This window comes from Bicyclus anynana, chromosome 12 (assembly GCF_947172395.1).
Source record: "Bicyclus anynana chromosome 12, ilBicAnyn1.1, whole genome shotgun sequence".
In the NCBI taxonomy this organism is placed as follows: Eukaryota; Metazoa; Arthropoda; class Insecta; order Lepidoptera; family Nymphalidae; genus Bicyclus; species Bicyclus anynana.
This window is the reverse complement of record NC_069094.1, coordinates 2,908,035-2,926,008: the sequence shown is the minus strand read 5'-3', so window position 1 is coordinate 2,926,008 and position 17,974 is coordinate 2,908,035. Positions and strand designations below refer to the sequence as shown.

The 17,974-nt window shown below is 37.4% G+C and overlaps 1 protein-coding gene across 2 annotated transcripts; it reads right to left on the bottom strand.

The window, feature by feature from the left end:
• Positions 1–240: 240 nt before the first annotated feature.
• On the bottom strand, positions 241–14,487 carry LOC112046258 (uncharacterized). 2 transcript variants are annotated; one of them, XM_052884632.1, is made up of 6 exons: positions 14,346–14,487; positions 9,906–9,948; positions 8,095–8,243; positions 7,124–7,222; positions 5,044–5,150; positions 241–4,319 (listed from the first exon to the last, which is right to left on the bottom strand). In XM_052884632.1, the coding sequence occupies exons 1-6, from the start codon at positions 14,370–14,372 to the stop codon at positions 4,106–4,108; spliced, it is 639 nt and encodes a 212-aa protein (XP_052740592.1). In that variant the 5' UTR covers positions 14,373–14,487; the 3' UTR covers positions 241–4,105. The 2 variants fall into 2 exon arrangements, with proteins under 2 accessions (XP_052740592.1, XP_052740593.1); XM_052884633.1 differs by having other exon boundaries at positions 7,139–7,222.
• Positions 14,488–17,974: the final 3,487 nt, after the last annotated feature.

The following is a 17,974-nucleotide window of genomic DNA, read 5'->3' as shown; positions in this document are numbered from 1 at the left end:
CAAAAATCCGATAGATTATAAGATCGTAAGGAGCTGGAATAGCTTTTCTGCATTGTAAAGAGCCTTAGAAGTCGACCCATCATTGATGAGCGATCACTGAACAAGTTATAGGGAACCGCTGGATGCAAACGGCACCAGTTGTGTTTGCAAAGAGGTCCATTGTCCAACAGTTGCAGTAAATCAACTGATCATGATAATACTATGGGAGCGCGCGTGTGGTGTATGAATTAAACTCCCATAATTAATATAAAAAGGTATATTTAATATTTGTACACGGAATAGAACTAAAAATAGAATGTACAAACTAAATAACAAAGATGAATCGAATGCGTATGTGACGCATTTATGACGTTGAAATGAGAGCCGCGATTTAGCCGTAAGCGTGGTAGCCGGTTAAGCCGTTTAACGTACTCTGGCCTAGTGGGGCCAAGATTAAGTATTTATAATACTTTACAAACAAAGGATTATTGTATCCCGAAATATAACGGCTGTCATTGGAGAATCGAACTGGCGCCTATGCGTCGAAACTCCTGTCGAATTGTTATTGGCTAAGTGTGAACACTTAACAAGGGTTGACATTCCATCGGCGTTACGTAATTCTAACACAAAGGAATGTTGCGTGGTTTTTGTACAATGCAGCTTAAAGAGTTATAAATAACTTACAATTATTATATAACCTAAATATTAATGCATCGCCACATCAGCCCCCCGGGAGACCGTTAGGTCGTAAGCTTCGCTGGAAATTTTACGCGTCTGCCAGAGCGAGTAGTTATTGCCGTTGGCTTAGTGACAGGCGATGTAGGAACTGCGGGCACGAGAGATTCGTTAATGACGTATGCCGGTTTTAAACGATCGATTGAAACCGTAACAATTTTACCAGCGATATCGATTTTAAAAGTTTTCTCTGACCTTTCAACGATTTTATATGGGCCAGAGTATGGATGTTGGAGCGGTTTACGTACTGCATCTTGCCTAAGAAAAACAGCAACGGCGGACGATAGATCCTTACTAACGAATGTTTTCGAATCTCCGTGTCGAACGACCGGTGTAGGTTTTAAAGCGCGTATATGTTTGCGAAGCCGAGATAGAAAATCGTTGTAATCCGTGACTTCCGACGTGGAAGGTAGAAACAGATCACCAGGCAAACGTAAGCTTTCACCGTACAATAACTCAGCGGAGGTTGATGCTATATCTTCCTTCCAGGCGCAACGAATACCGAGTAAAACAAGAGGCAAAACTTCATACCAATTTTCATTGTTTTGGCACATGATAGCGGCCTTCAATTGTCGGTGAAATCGTTCGACTAAACCATTTGCAGCGGGATGATATGCGGTGGTAGTAAGGTGCTGTGCTCCCGTGAGCGTAGCAAGCTCTTTAAACAAATGCGACTCGAATTGACGACCACGATCGGTCGTAATCCGTTGCGGGCATCCAAAACGTGCGATCCATCCACTAATGAAAGCGCGCGCTACTCTTTCGGCGGTGATATCTTCGAGCGGTATCACGTCGGGGTCACCACTTTATGGGAGCGCGCGTGTGGTGTATGAATTAAACTCCCATAATTAATATAAAAAGGTATATTTAATATTTGTACACGGAATAGAACTAAAAATAGAATGTACAAACTAAATAACAAAGATGAATCGAATGCGTATGTGACGCATTTATGACGTTGAAATGAGAGCCGCGATTTAGCCGTAAGCGTGGTAGCCGGTTAAGCCGTTTAACGTACTCTGGCCTAGTGGGGCCAAGATTAAGTATTTATAATACTTTACAAACAAAGGATTATTGTATCCCGAAATATAACGGCTGTCATTGGAGAATCGAACTGGCGCCTATGCGTCGAAACTCCTGTCGAATTGTTATTGGCTAAGTGTGAACACTTAACAAGGGTTGACATTCCATCGGCGTTACGTAATTCTAACACAAAGGAATGTTGCGTGGTTTTTGTACAATGCAGCTTAAAGAGTTATAAATAACTTACAATTATTATATAACCTAAATATTAATGCATCGCCACAATACCATAATAGTTTTCAGGCTTCGCAGGACTGTTATGTTTGGAAGTTCGTACAAAACGCCTCCAGCAAGTCCAGCATTGGAAGTCTACCCGCTGATAGCCCAGTGGATATGACCTCTGCCTCCGATTCCAGAGGGTGTGTGCTTGAACCTGGTCCGGGGCATGCACCTCCAACATGCAACATGCAGTTTTGTGCATTTTAAGAAATATTTTAGGATAATAACGTGTCTCAAAACGGTGAAGGAAAAACATCGTGAGGAAACCTGCATACCAAAGAATTTTCATAATTCTCTGCGTGTGTGAAGTCTGCCAATCCGCATTGGGCCAGCGTGGTGGACTATTGGCCTAACCCCTCTCATTCTGAGAAGAGAATCGAGCTCAGCAGTAAGTCGAATATGGGTTGATAATGATGAATGATGATGATGATGAGGATGATGAGGATGACAGTAAGCTCCAGCTTAAAGAGAGCATTGAACGTCCACAATAGGGATGATGACAGTTTTTTAAATTGTATATAAATTAAGAGTATACTAATAGCAATTTTGTAAAAGTAACAGGGTATCTGCGATCATTACTTTCGGAGCTACAGGGATTTAAAGGGTCAGACTTGCGGCGCTGCCGCGGATCCCTGAAATACGCTCCATACATAATAAAAATTTTAATAAAAAAAATACAACCGACTTCAAAACCTAAAAACGTACCCACTAAACTAAAAAGTGAAAAATAACATCATAATATGTTCTACCTGCTGATCAGTATGAAGGCGGTGCTAAGCCGGTGATGTATTAATTCAAGCCATGTGAGCATATCTTATAGATTTAGATTTTGCAGACAGTGTTGTTTCATGTGGTCCTGTCAGAAATGGCTTAAATTAAGACAACACCGGCTAAGCACCGACTTCATACTGATCAGCAGGTAGAACATATTATGATGTTATTTTTCACTTTTTAGTTTAGTGGGTACGTTTTTAGGTTTTGAAGTCGGTTGTATTTTTTTATTAAAATTTTTATTATTTTTCCATTTTTAGTGTAAAATTTCATCTCAAACGAATACATCAGACCCCTAATGACAGTCACAACCCATCTTGGTACAAAATTCTCAGCAATACAAATTAATCAAGCCCAAGCACAAGGTAGCTACCGTAATCCGTCAAGGGGTTCCCTTCATTGACCTTGTTCTTCATCATCAGACCCCTAATAACAGACACAACTCATCTAGGTAGAAAGTTCTCAGCAATACGAATTAATCAAGGCCAAACACAAGGTAGTTACTGTAAACTGTTAAGGAGTTCCCTTAATTGTCCTTGGTCTTCATCACCAAACCCCTAAATGAGAGTCACAACCTGTCTATGTGGAAAGTTCTCATTAATACAAATTAATCAAGCCCAAACACAAGGTAACTGCTGTAAATCGCCAAGGAGTTCCCTCGTCTGTTTTATGGCTCCATCATCAGATCGATTTTAAACCTTCATAATTTTGTATTTCTTAAAGGTACTAAATGGAAAAGTTTACAAACACACTAGACACCCATATAATTTTCGAAAGTTCCCCTCAATTTCTCCAGGATTCCATCATCAGATCTTGTCATGATGGCAATGGGACCAAATGGGGAGTATACCGTTTCAAACAAAAAAAGAATTTTTGAAATCGGTCCAGGCGTCTTTGAGTAATCGGTGTACATACATAAAAAAAAAAAAAATACCGACCGAATTGAGAACCTCCTCCTTTTTGAAGTCGGTTAAAAATGGCACGATTTAGTGACGTTGTTGGCTCGCTGATCGTTAGGTTTGTATAGGTGTTCAAACAAAATTACTAATATCTTTGTTATTTGTGCGTTTATGTTTATAGTTCATTTATTGAAAGATGTCACATTTAATGTAAGGAAGCTAAAACTGTATGAATTTTTATCTATTTACGATAAAAAAAATTTAATAGATTTTGAAATTTTATTTATTTTGCAAATATCCAAACAATCTTTGCTTTTTATGTATAAATTAGTTAACATTGACTTTATTTACCCGAATGTATCATAAAAATCAATATATTCAAACCTAGTCATCATCCCCATTACTAAAGAAGATGCTAGCTAATTCTTAATGTTATTCTCTGGTAATCCAAATCTGGCGAAGTCGATAGGTCTGTAGTGGCAAGAGCAACAAATAGGTAACTCCGCTTTGATTTTCTCTGTTTCATTCTTTCCCTTAGCGACTAGCACTTCCCACGTGACAACTTTCTGTTTGCAGAACGTCAAGTAGTCTGACGTCAGGGCGAGGTTGGTGAAGCACGCACTGTCCGGTTCTCTGCAAACATAAAGATTTACTTATTTGATGACAAAGATCATTATCATTGACAGCCGATTTGAAAGGTCCAATAAAGACAACCTCCGTGGCGCAGTGGTATGCTCGGTTGATTTACAAGACAAATTTTGACGGCCGCGTGGCGCAGTGGGTAGTGACCCTGCTTTCTGCATCCACGGCCGTGGGTTCGATTCCCACAACTGGAAAATATTTGTGTGATGAACATGGGTATTTTCCAGTGTCTGTGTGTTTATACATTATATAAGTATTTATATGTAATATATAGTTGTATATTAATATTATAATATCAACTAATCTTAGCACCCATAACACAAGCTACTCTGTATGCTTACTTTGGGGCTAAATAGTGATGTGTATTGTTTAAGTATATTTATTTAAAAAAAAAAAAACAAAGGTCTTAGGTCCTGGGTCCAGGTCTGGCTGGTGGGAGTCTTCGGTCGTAGTTAGTTACCACCCTACCAGCAAAGATGTACCGCCAAGCGATTTAGCATTCCGGTACGATGTCGTGTAGAAACTCCTAACAAATTAGCCCGCTTCCATCTTAAACTGCATCATAACTTACCACCTGGTAAGATTGTAGTCAAGGGTTAACGCCTTACTTGTAAAGAATAAAAAAAGGTAACCCGGCGGGAATCGGCTAGCATAGCTCTTCGCCGCTGGTCTGTAGTGATATCACTCTCTCAGTATAAGGAATAACAATTCTTACGAGCATGTTTCCAAACGCACGCGTTGCACGAAGTCCTGCTCAGGCGCTTGGATCACGGTCCTCCAAGGATCGTCTCTCTTCGGCCGGACTGTGTACAGTGGTTCGTACTGAAAATAAACGGTAACGAATATTGTAAAAAACAAAAAAAAACATCATTTCCGGTAAAACCGCTCGGAGGTGACGCACTTACATAAATATAGAGCTTTTTATCAATACAATGAGTTTACTTCTTATGAATTGATTTTTCATATATAACCCCTGGTATAAAAAAAATAGAGCTGTGATAGCCTAGTGGATATGACCTCTGCCTCCGATTTCAGGGGGTTTGGGTTCGAATCCGATCCGGGCCATGCACCTCCAACTTTTCAGTTGTGTGCATTTTAAGAAATTAAATAGGCTATGATGTTGATAAGCCGTGATAGGCTTATCAACATCATAATGAGAGATAATATGCTGTAAATTTATATTGGTGCTCTAAAAGTAATTTCAAAAATTTCATAATAAGTAAGTTAATCAAGGTCAAATGTACGTCCCTATAGTGCTCATTTTATACCTACAACTTACTTGTTCATGACCTTCACAGCGCTTTCCGCTTTAAGTTTATCTGCTTGTTGACAGCAAAATACTATAGTAGTATAGTATAATATATGAGGATAATCTGGTGCTCGTAAAACTTAGTACACCCATTATGCCAATCTTTACACCTATGATGTGATTTCCTCTAGAAATGGTATTCCCTAAAGCTTATAAGAAAGAGGAAAAGTGGAGAAAATAAAATTCAAACTACATACTGTAAATTCACGAGAAAATTTTCTCATTTGAGTTGACACTAAATCTATACTGATAGTATAGAGAATACGGTTTGATTGCTTGTTGAATAGGTTGAAACTTGAAACTTGAAGTAACTTGAAAGTAGGATTTGCCCAATTGTTTAATTAAAAGCCTTAGCCAAGTACATGTCGATTCTCTTTCTACAAACGCTTCGAAAACTAATAAAATGTATGGGAATGACAGATCCAATCGACAAATTGATCACGTGAGCTGTCGATAGTAAATGTCGTCCCCATTCATTTTTAAAATTGCGAAGCGTTAGCGTTTGTAGAAAGAGAATCGATGTGCCACATGGCTATAGGCCCTGAGCAGATTTGAAAAAGTTCTTCTCATCATTAGAATGCTCTGTATTTCTGATGCACATAGGCTATATTTTATCCCCGTATTCCCACAGGAACGGGTACTACGCGTAAAACTGCAGGGAGTTTGCTATTGATAGCGGATGTCCGCGACTCCGTCCTTGAGAGACTGTTATTTCCGATGGTATGCAATGAAAGTTCTTGAGACATCGATAACTATTGTATTAATCACAAAAAAAATTAAACGGATGACTCTCCTAGCAATATATGGCAGGGAAGAGTCCATATTGTCTGTGATTATGATTGCGTCGGGCATGTTCGCTGGGGCCAGAGTACCGGACTTCTTCGCGATTATGCGATCGCGAGTCGCAAAGTTTTGGAGTCGTTTGCGATCCTCGAAAAACGAGATCCTCACCACATTGGCGGAGTGTATACATTGCTCAATTCTTAAACGTTCGCGCTCAGTGCACCAGAAGCCGAATAAAAAGTAATGTAGGTAATGTACCTCGCTACTTATAATTTTAGAATTTTTATATTTTTTGTATTATTATTATTATACTTTTGTATATTTTATATGGGGTAAATACCTTTGAATAAAAAATATTATTATTATTATAACATAAAATTAATATAACAGAGAATTAAATTTTGGAAAACCCCCGAATGTCATGTAATTTTTAATTACAATCCCGATCAAGTCATCGATATTCTTTTTCAGTGCGCTTTCATTTCGGACCACACTCGAGAATATTTGCAGACTTTCGATTATTCTTCCATAGTTTCAACCCCACAACTTTGAAACGGCTCAACCGATTTTCATCAAACATATCTAAGAATACTCGCTCATAAGTCACCTAAAATTGAAATCGCTTCATCCATTCGGGAACCAAGGTGCGACAAACTTATAAAACCCCTCTTTTTGCGTCGGGGTTAAAATTTTAAAAACTTACCGTCACCACACTTACACAGTCGTCCTCATCGTCCGGATGCCCTTGTCTATTATCATCAGGTTTTAACTCTTCTATCAACGTTGGTTGTGGTAGTGACTTCTGTAAAGTTTAAATAAATTGTCACGAAATAACCTTCTGATTATGTTAGGGGGTAGCAGAAATGGCGGTCGGTGGGATTTCTTGTAGTACCTAGAGGTAAGTACCTTATCTACATACGATCACACTGAAGTGGCAACGGGCGGGGCACATAGTTCGATGAGCCAATGGACGTTGATGTCCCAAGGTGCTGGAACGGCGACCCCGCACTAGAAAGCGCAGTGTTGGTCGACCGCCCACCAGGTGGACTGACGACATCAACCGAGTCGCAGGGATTCGCTTAATGCAGGCGGCTCAGGATCGTGATGTTTGGAAGTCCCTACAAAAGGTCTATGTCCGGCAGCGGACGTCCATCGGCTGAAATGATGATGACATACGATCTCTATATTTATTTTTTGGTTTAGCGTTCCGGTACGATGCCGTGTAGAAACCGAAAGGGGTGTGGATTTTCATCCTCCTCCTAACAAGTTAGCCCGCTTCCATCTTAGACTGCATCATCACTTACCATCAGGTGAGATTGTAGTCAAGGGATAACTTGTAAAGAATAAAAAAAAAAAAAAAATAAACATGATCGGATCTCCTCATTTCTGCTTCGATCACGCAAAAAAACTCCAAGCATAAATCGCTCCATCGCCCGCTGAGTAGCTTTGAGACTATTCTCAGGAACTTATGGTGTGTATCAAAAAAAATGTGTTGAATAGTCTATTTATCCAGGAATACGCTATACCCAATAGGAGCGAAGCATCATGAAAAATATAAAATAAACGGAAACATTATTTCTCTCAATCATTAGGCTTCATCCTACGTGTGATAATTTAACGTGAGTGAAACCGTGTGGCACAACTAGTAAGTCAATGATACAGAAGCTTACTCACGTAACCTTTGAACATTTCGTTGAACTTGTCATCAGGATAGTCATCAGGTTTGATGGTGCAGTAGGTCAGGTCCCTGCAGGAGTCGTGGACCCTGTCGTCGAAGGCGTAATGTACTGGGCCAGGATACTTTATGGCACTGTCATATTTGGCTGAAATTGGAAAAGATATCGAATCAATTTATGATTTTACTAGCTGACGCCGCGCAGTTTTAAAAGCGTGGTTCCTGTTCCTGTAGAAAAACGGGGATACAATATAGCTTTTAGCCTTGCTCTATAAATGGGCTATATAACACTGAAAGAATTTTTCAAATCGGACTAGTAATTCTTGAGATTAGCGTGTTCAAGCAAACAAACAAACGAACAAACTCATCAGCTTTGTAATATTAGTATAGATATCGATTATTGTTTTCATCGATTAAGTATCTCTTGTTTATTTAGTTGACTATAGTAGTTAAATAAAGAGAGATAGAGACGAATTCGAAAGTTTCGATTATTTCCTCTCTATCTCTCTTAGAGATAGAGAGGAATTATTCGTGTCTCTCTCTATCTTGTGTCGATAGTTATAAAATAGTTATTTATGCCACTGACATATTGTAATGAGGGCCAATGTGGCACGAATGTTTGATCAATGAAAACGATGCCATGGAACTATTTAATAATTAAAAAAAAACATTGTAGCACATTTTGGTAATATGTTGATTACAACATGAACAAAAACAAAACTAAACGATTTTTGTGATGTTTTGAGCTTCAATATTGAGTAGATTACGAAACGGTAGTAGAAAAAAAAACATTTTGTATATTTTGGAATGTTTTAAAGTTGAGTCATTCGAAAAGCACAGTTCGAAACCCAGGAGCATTGTTTTTATGGCTACTTGCTTTCCCGTATTGACGGATTTACCTAATTGTTTAATTTACGAGTATCTTATCTATATTATTGTTTAACTTATTATTTTCAGTTTTTCGTCTTTAGGATCAATCTCGATGATTGTCTTTTTAAAATAAGGGTCATTGACCCAACTAAAAGACAAGAACGAGTAAGGAAAATGTAATGATGTTGTTCGGATTACACCGCGTTATATGTAGGTACCAACAAGCTTTAGTTTATTGACTAAGAACCCCGTAGGGTTTGTTAGTTTGGCAAATTATTATCCTATCGTAAGCTTGTTGTGAGCTTCTTGAGCCGTGATAGCTCAGTGGACATGACAGAGCTCCGATTCCGGAGGGTGTGGGTTCGAATCCGGTCCGGGGCATGCACCTCCAACTTTTCAGTTGTTTGCATTGTAAGATATTAAATACCATATCATATCAGTGAGCATGAAGCAGAGCTCCGATTCCGGAGGGTGTGGGTTCGAATCCGGCCCGAGGCATGCACCTCCAACTTTTCAGTTGTTTGCATTGAAAGATATTAAATATCACGTGTCCCAAACGGTGCAGGAAAAACATAGTGAGGAAACCTGCATACCAGAGAATTTTCTAAATTCTCTGCGTGTGTGAAGTCTACCAGTCCATATTGGGCCAGCGTGGTGGACTATTGGCCTAACCCCTCTCATTCAGAGAGGAGACTCGAGCCGAATATTGGTTGATTATGATGATAATGAAGCTTGTTGTGCTTGGAAATCCATGCAAGAGGCCTATGTCGACCGGCTACTTCATTAGGTGTAAGCCTATGTCTATCGGCTGATAATGAAGCTTGTTATTTAAGCGGTATTTTATTTATACCAATAACACCAGAAAATAAATAAATGAAATTATTTGTTTCTGGAATTTTAAATCCCTGATAATAATTTTTTGGCTGTTATTTTTGCTTACCTGTTGTAGTAGTAGCTGCTATGCTATATGCTATGTAGGTAACCTGCAGAAAACAATAAATTCATTATTATCACAATACTAGATGACCTGATGACTATGATATTTGTTATTGATTACGGTTTTAAAGGAGGCCGTTACTTAAAAAAAATTACTGAACATTATTATTATACGACAAGCAGACGCCGCGCGGTTTCAACTGCGTGGTTTCTGTTTCCGTAAGAATACGGGAATAAAATATAGATTATAACACTCGGTGATAGTGTAGCTTTCCAATAGTGAAAGAATATTTCTTACCGGTTCAATAGTTTCAGAGCCTATGCAATGTAAACAAACAAACAATCAAATCTTTCCTCTTTATAATATTAGTATAGATTAACATAGACTATATCGTTTGTCATGCAGTTTTTTGTAGTTTCAGATCATTCGAGTCCTATAAAATTTCAAATATAATCTCTATCACAGTTTAAGAACCCTGTACTTTCAAGAGTCGGTCCCTGTCATCATCATTATCAGCATATTTTAACTGCTCACTACAGGGCCAGGCCTTATAGAAGAAGGGATATGGAACTTAGACCCAATTCAGGTTTCGGGCATCATCTTTATTAAAAACCATAGTATCACGAGCTTCACAAGAGATGTCATAAAAACTAAAACTGCTGCTGAAGCTTTAGCCAACAAATTATTATTTAGGGGTCAAAGCAAAGATTTTATACTATTGATATATTACGTGCCTACAAAATCACCGCAAAAAGTGATCCGATTTTGGCTACTTTACTGAGCGCACTTAGGTATGCGTATATTATATAGTTTTTACACTACCTGAACACACAAGTCGATATTGTAGACAATAATTAGGTATTATTTGTTTAAATAACTTTCGTTACTTACAATGCGACTAAATAAAATTAAGGAAATTAGCCACTTTTGTCCGCCTCAGTTTCGACGTGCTAGTAAATATAATTAATTATAGTAAATCTTTGGTTAATGATTATTTATATATCTGTCTCTAAGCAAAGTTTTATAATGTTATGTTAGCAATAAAGTATTGAATCATTATTCGTGATCGATCTAATAGACGTGACTAATAATGTAGTATTTAATACCTATTACCTAGAATTTAAACAACATGATCGTCACAAACTAATTGTGACTGACACTAGCTTTTATGTAAACATTTGTTGAGTTTTTACATATCAAAGTATATTTATTGAGTTTTACGTGTACATAAGAAAGTGTATTCAAAAGAGAAATAAACACATATTGTGTTTACTTACATTATATATTTATGTGCATACTAATAGTTTTTACACATCCTCAACACACTACTCGACATTGTATACGATATTTTTTTTTTTTATTCTTTACAAGTTAGCCCTTGACTACAATCTCACCTGATGGTACGTGATGATGCAGTCTAAGATGGAAGCGGGCTAACTTGTTCGGTGGAGGATGAAAATCCACACCCCTTTCGGTTTCTACACGGCATCGTACCGGAACGCTAAATCGCTTGGCGGTACATCTTTGCCGGTAGGGTGGTAACTAGCCACGGCCTAAGCCTCCCACTTCTCAATCGCCCCAGCCGGGAATTGAACCCAGGACCTCCGTTTTTTAAATCTACCGTGCATACCACTGCGCCACGGAGGCCGTCAAAAATTTGGGTATTAATTGTTTAAAAAACTTTCGTTGTTTACCATGCGGCTATCTGAATTTAAGACAATTAGCCAACTTAATTCGCCTCAGTTTCAAAGCGCTAGTGACATGTCTAATAGTATATAATCTTTGGTATATGTAATGCTTAACGCCCACATTAATTTCTTTCTAACTTTTGTAGATTTGTGATCAAATATTCGGGTTTTCTCTTATATAGATGGATTCTCAGCAATAAATAATAATGGTCGAACCATACTGAACGCTATTTCATTTTGATTTCATTATATCGAGTGCCATATTCGTCATTCATAAATAGTATTTTGAAATATACGTGGGTTCTTATTTTAGTCACAGATTCTGTAACTAGTTGACAAACTTTTAAAGTTTGTGGTATTGTAGGTAATCTCTGGATCTACTGAACCGATTTTGAAAATTCTTTTACCATTAGAAAGCAACGTTACTTGCGAGTGTCATATCGTATTCGCATGAGTACCAGAACTACACGGGTGAAACCGTAGGGCGTCGGCTAGTGTATTATAAAACATAATCCTCCGCTGTGTACACGGCGATATGATTTTGTCATCAAAAGATTAATTTTGAGAAAGGTTTCGGTATAATTTCGGTTTGATTTTATTTATGGCATTTTAACTTGAAATAAGCGCTTAGTCATTTATTTTCATATTGCATCTCACCTTAAATTACTCGTAACTTCGTAAGTGACGATGCAGTATAATGAAGCGGTAACCTGGGTACAGTTTATTCAACCCACTGATAGGTCTTCTGCGTATGTTTTAACTGCCTCGTACGTCCAGATTAGTACACATGGTCCAAATACTATAATTGCTATAATATGTTTAAATAATACATTTTTAGTAGAAGCTTCGAAACTTTCACAGCGTAATGTCTTACGGTATTTTATTGTGGGGCAAGGCTGCCGATATACAATCTATATTTGTACTTCAAAAAAGAGCAATTCGAGCAATATATCAATTAAAATCACGCGAGTCCCTTCGTCAAAAGTTTAAAGAAATAGGTATAATAACAGTAGCCTGTCAATATATATATAACTGTATAATATATGTAAGACAAAATATTAATTTGTACAAACGAAAAGGAGATCTAAACCCACGTCTTACTAGACACGGGCATAAGTTAGTTATTTCTGCATATCGTCTCCAAAGAGTAAAAAAATCTTTTGTAGGTTTGGGTGTACTCTTCTATAATAAGATCCCCAAGACTGTGATGGACCTGCCAATGCATAGCTTTAAGCAATGTGTTAAAAAACATTTACTTAGTCGAGGGTACTACAACATTGATGAGTTCCTTAATGATAAAAATGCTTGGAGGCCGTTGGATCAGCTTCCACCTTCACACAGGAAGTAAAACTATAACAAATGTAAACAGTAATTGTTATCAATTGTAAATTATAATACTGTATGACTTTTTCAAAAGAGCAACTGTTGAGTTTCTTGCCGGTATCTTCTCAGCAGGACCTGCCTTCCGAACCGGTGGTAGAATCTTTACAAATAGTCAACTGACGTGTCAAAAGTGCTTGTAAACTGAGCCTACTTGAAATAAATGATTTTTGATTTGATTTGATTTGATTTGAAAATGGATTTAAAAAATACGAAAAACCAATGTCGAACAAGGTTATGATTCACAATATTTGTCAGGACAACTTAATCAACAAATCAAACTGTAACTAAAATAAGACCCTAGAATGGAAGAGAATAATGACCTTGAGTGGAGTCACGCACTTGTGAACGTTGTGTGTAGGGTTAAAGGCGCTTTTGACTGTTAACAAACACTACTTAGCGATAAGGCCGCCTTTTGTATGCTGATCTTTTTTAATAGGTATTAAAAAAGATCTATCTTTTTTAATAACTTGTATTTGTCTTTGTGGTGTGCAAATAAAGAATATCTATCTATCTAACAAACACTCCCCTTTTCCACTCAAGTCACTCTCCCCGCTTTTCCCAAGTAACCCATAAATAATTACACGTCAATAAATGTGAACGGTTCGAACCCCACGAGCATACTGAAGTCAACGTGAAGTACGACGAGCACCTTATATCGCAAGTCGTTCCCGCCAACCGATCGCTACCCCTCTCTAAATCCCTACTCTTTACGGAAACGGTCGCTCCACCAGCGTTTTACAACATCATATCCGTCTCAGACTTCTATTTCCTACAACATTTTATAGCAAAATAGAATCCCTCCTAGAAAGTCAGATAAAAATCGACTTACAAAAGGGAAGATCAGCGATATTGACTCCACGATCCATAGCATTAACTTGTTCGGGTGAGTTTACCAATAAAAGTCTTGCATTCTTCTAAATATACCTAATTATAAGTCAAGTTAAGGTATTAACCGAATCCTAATGCTTTTTATTTTATTGAAATAACTCGATTTTATTGAAGTAACGGCTCTCGCTTTTACCCACGTGGTTCCTGTTTCTGTAGGAATACAGGGATAATATATAGCCTATAGCCTACCTCGATAAATGGGCTATCTAACACAGAAAGAATTTTTCAAATTGGACCAGTAGTTCCTGAGATTAACGCGTTCAATCAAACAAACAAACTCTTCAGCTTTATAATATTAGTATAGATTAGCAAATCAACATTTATAAGTTTTGGACAATACGTTTTTTGTACTATTGTGAGATTCGAGTAATTATCATAAAATAACAAAAGTGGTGTTCTTAAAAACGGCACATCTGGGAAGGTAATGCAAATCTCAAACAAACAAATATTAAGAAGCAAATGCAAATAAATTAAATCAACTTACAATAAACACAACAGTAATATTCAACATTGTACACAAACAACAAGGCACTCGAACTAAATGGACACAGATTATAATAACTTAGTAAATAAACTTGTTCTTAGCCGCGCGCTCGTATTGGTTAAGACATAATAACTGACTAACTATAAACTGAGAGTGAGAGAGATGGAAACCGCACAAGGTGACTAACATATCATTACGTAGTTACAGCAATTTGGAAAACCTTTGCAATTTTTATATATTATCTGCACAGATTAAAGAATAGGCAGATAGATCGCATGGAACCCGACGGTGTAAATATTTTTAAAACTGTTCACAAACACTAAAGAAATAAGATATTTTTTTATTGGTAATCATTGATTGTTATATTAATTTACGTAATTGTTGTTAGTGATAAATTTTTAAATACATATTATGAAAATGTTTGATTAAGCGGATGCCACGGAGACTCGTGACGTTTGTTATGGGTTTCACTCACTTCCCTACTCTGCTTATAAAGACTCATTCTGGACATTCTTTATTCTGTGATTATCTGCCTCTTTAGTTGGTTAGGCTATGTGTATTCGGATCTCGCGGTCCTCGGTTTAGGGTTCCACAAGGAACCAGTCAGGAGTCGGAAAAGACTGGTCTTGTTGGAGGGGAATGGGAATGTTGGTCATATTTAAAAAAAAATATATATTCTTAAAAAAAAATATGATTGACCTTTGAAACCTACTTTCAAACTTCATAATTAATTACTATAGTTAGTTAGGTACTTACCGATGGCAAGAACATAGGCTGATGAACTTTAGCTTTCAAAAAAAAAACATAGACTCGAATAGAGAGCCTCCATATTGTTTTGAAGTTGGTTAATATGAAGTATGTCTGGCTATCGCAGATTCTCATTTTATTATTCTTTTAGATATAAAAAGTCTTGATTAACTAAAATATATACTCGTACGTACAGCAAACCGTTATGGCAAGGTAGTTTAACTAGAAGTTTTTTTTTTAGTGTCAGTTTATGAGGAAAATATCTATCCACGTTTTTTTATTATATTAGATGTTATCAACCGACAGACTATCAGTTATTTTCCTATGTCTAACCGTGTCCCTTGTCAGAATGCGCAGTGTTCGACCACCCGCTAGGTAAACAGACATCTGCCAGTCCACCGAAACGGAGCGTGGAGTCACGGGAAACGGAGCGGGGAAGTGGTGAAGATAGTCTGCAACTCGGCTTCGCATTACTTTCGCACTTCGCTCCGCAGCCTCGCTCCGCTCCGGTGGACACACACAGTAGGTACGCATTTCCGCTCCGCATTAAGGTCCTTTTATATCTACAGACATTTAGCGTGCCAGACACGTGCCGTGACAGACAAAATAATATTTTTCTATACAGCGTTTATTAACGTATTTATATCTATAGTAAAGCGGCCGCTCAGACGTTGACAGACACGGGCCGCGCCCTGCCAGTATTCCCGTAGTAGTAAGAATATTTTGTCTTTGCGGTTTGTGTCTGTAAAGTCCTTTTCATGAAACCTGAACTAAAATTGACAGCGAAAACAAATGACAAGAAGACCGCCATTACCAAATGACAATAAACGCCATTAAGACATTAGCGCCGCGTCTGAGGGACTTCTTTCATGAAAAGGACTTTAAGTGCTGGGTAGTGTGAATAGACGGTGTCTGCCACGCTACTTGTCTGTTACGCACTGTGTCTGTAGATATAAACGGAGTTTTAGTCTGTTTCTCCGCTACGCTCCCTCGCTCCACTCTGGTGGACAGGCAGCCTTAGTGGATTGTGAGAGCGGCTGGATACTGACGATTCGACACCGTGGTATTAGAAACTCTATACAAGAGGCCTATGTTTAACAATGACGTCTATATATCAGCTGATAATTATGGTGATAATTTCAGGTCAGATTTAACGTTTTTTTAATTTACAAAAAAAAGAAACAAAAACAAAAAAGAAACCTTCCTTTCCAATTCCTTAAATTTCCAAATAATCTTTTCATTTTCTTAGATTATAGATTTCCAAAATGCATACTATTAATTTTAATTATTGCTATTATTCCTTTTTCTCTAATAATTTTATTTTTTGAATTATCTTATTAAATATTTTTTTACAACCCACCAAATATCGAAGGTAGGTACATCACGGAGGAAGTTACAATGTCCTCCCTTAAGTCTCTAACGCGTTTGAGTAAACCTCAAAATCTTCTATTCAGCTCTCCAGATAACAAAATGATTTAACTTTAGAACAAGGAAAAAACAAAAAGTATCTATGATCTACATCTTTTATCTTTATCCTTTGGATCAGAAGGATTCGGAGTTTTGAATCTCCATACGAGATATAATTGCAGAATAATTATTATTTTATGTACAATTAATCAATATTATCCTTCCTCAAATAAACATAGATTTTATGATCTTGTTTCTTTTGTCGTGTACAACTTGAAGTAGATGTTCTTTGAAATGGTTTTATTATATTTAGCTATTCAATTAAATAGCTGAAGACGAGAATATTACGAGTGTCACCCGACAACCCGGACTGCAGCAGCGTGGTGGGCCTAAGCTCCATATCCGCTATAAAGCCTATTAGGTCTAATAGGCCTGTAAAAGAGGCTATGTGGCTGATGGTGATGATGATGATGACATACGATTATATTAAGTTATCACACTATCAACTTGGATTTCATTGTCACTTCTTTCTTTTCACAACATCTAGGGTGCGGTTAAGCTATTTTACACTCGTCGACGATCTTCTCAACTCTTTTTGCCACTTTTAGTCAGGGATCCGTGTAAAAATATCTGGTTAGTTACAACTTTTGGTAGACTACCCTCCCAAATTGTATCAATAACGAGGTTATTAAATGTTGTTACTAACCAGCTGTTTTTTTATTAGGTACTGTTGCTTAATTAATATGTCCTACAAATTGCGTGGTACATTATCTCGTTTCGACGATCAGAAAGTTTTATTACCTGGTAACTCAGTTAGCTACCAGAATTAAGAATTTTCGTAAATAAAAAAGTTGATCGCCTCATCGAGATGAAGCTATTCTCGAAAAATTAACTTGATGAACATTTGTAAAAAATGTTCTATGAATCCCTGACTATTAAATAAAGGATGCCAAAATTAAAATGTAACAACGAAGTTGCCATGGAAACGAATGATGTCACAGCACTGGGAACTTTAAAGAATGCAGGGAAAAAAGATACCTAATTCAAGTCGCGTTTATCGTAGTACCTAGTGTTGCCAGGTATACGTATAAAGCCGGACATAGTTAGGTTTTTCTGTTCCGTGTCCGGCCAAAATAAACAGTGTCCGGCTTGTCCGGCTTTTGTTAGAATTTACATTTTACAACGAGCGAATAACGAGTGTGTGTGGGAACAAAATTTACGGTAATAATCATTAATGCTTGATTATATATAAAAAAAAATGTCGTACCTATTAATACTGATGTACACAAATTCCTCTATAATGTTCTTTTTTTTATTCTTTACAAGTTAGCCCTTGACTACAATCTCACCTGATGGTAAGTAATGATGCAGTTTAAGATGAAAGTGGGCTAACTTGTTTGGAGGAGGATGAAAATCCACACTCCTTTCGGTTTCTACACGACATCCTACCGGAACGCTAAATCGCTTGGCCGCAC

Coding starts and splice junctions, on each gene's coding strand:
- LOC112046258 (XM_052884632.1), bottom strand. CDS start 14,372: ATGTTGAATATTACTGTTGTGTTTATT. Junction 9,949..14,345: donor ATATTACTGTTGTGTTTATT/GTAAGTTGATTT, acceptor TGTTTTCTGCAG/GTTACCTACATAGCATATAG. Junction 8,244..9,905: donor AGCAGCTACTACTACAACAG/GTAAGCAAAAAT, acceptor TTCCAATTTCAG/CCAAATATGACAGTGCCATA.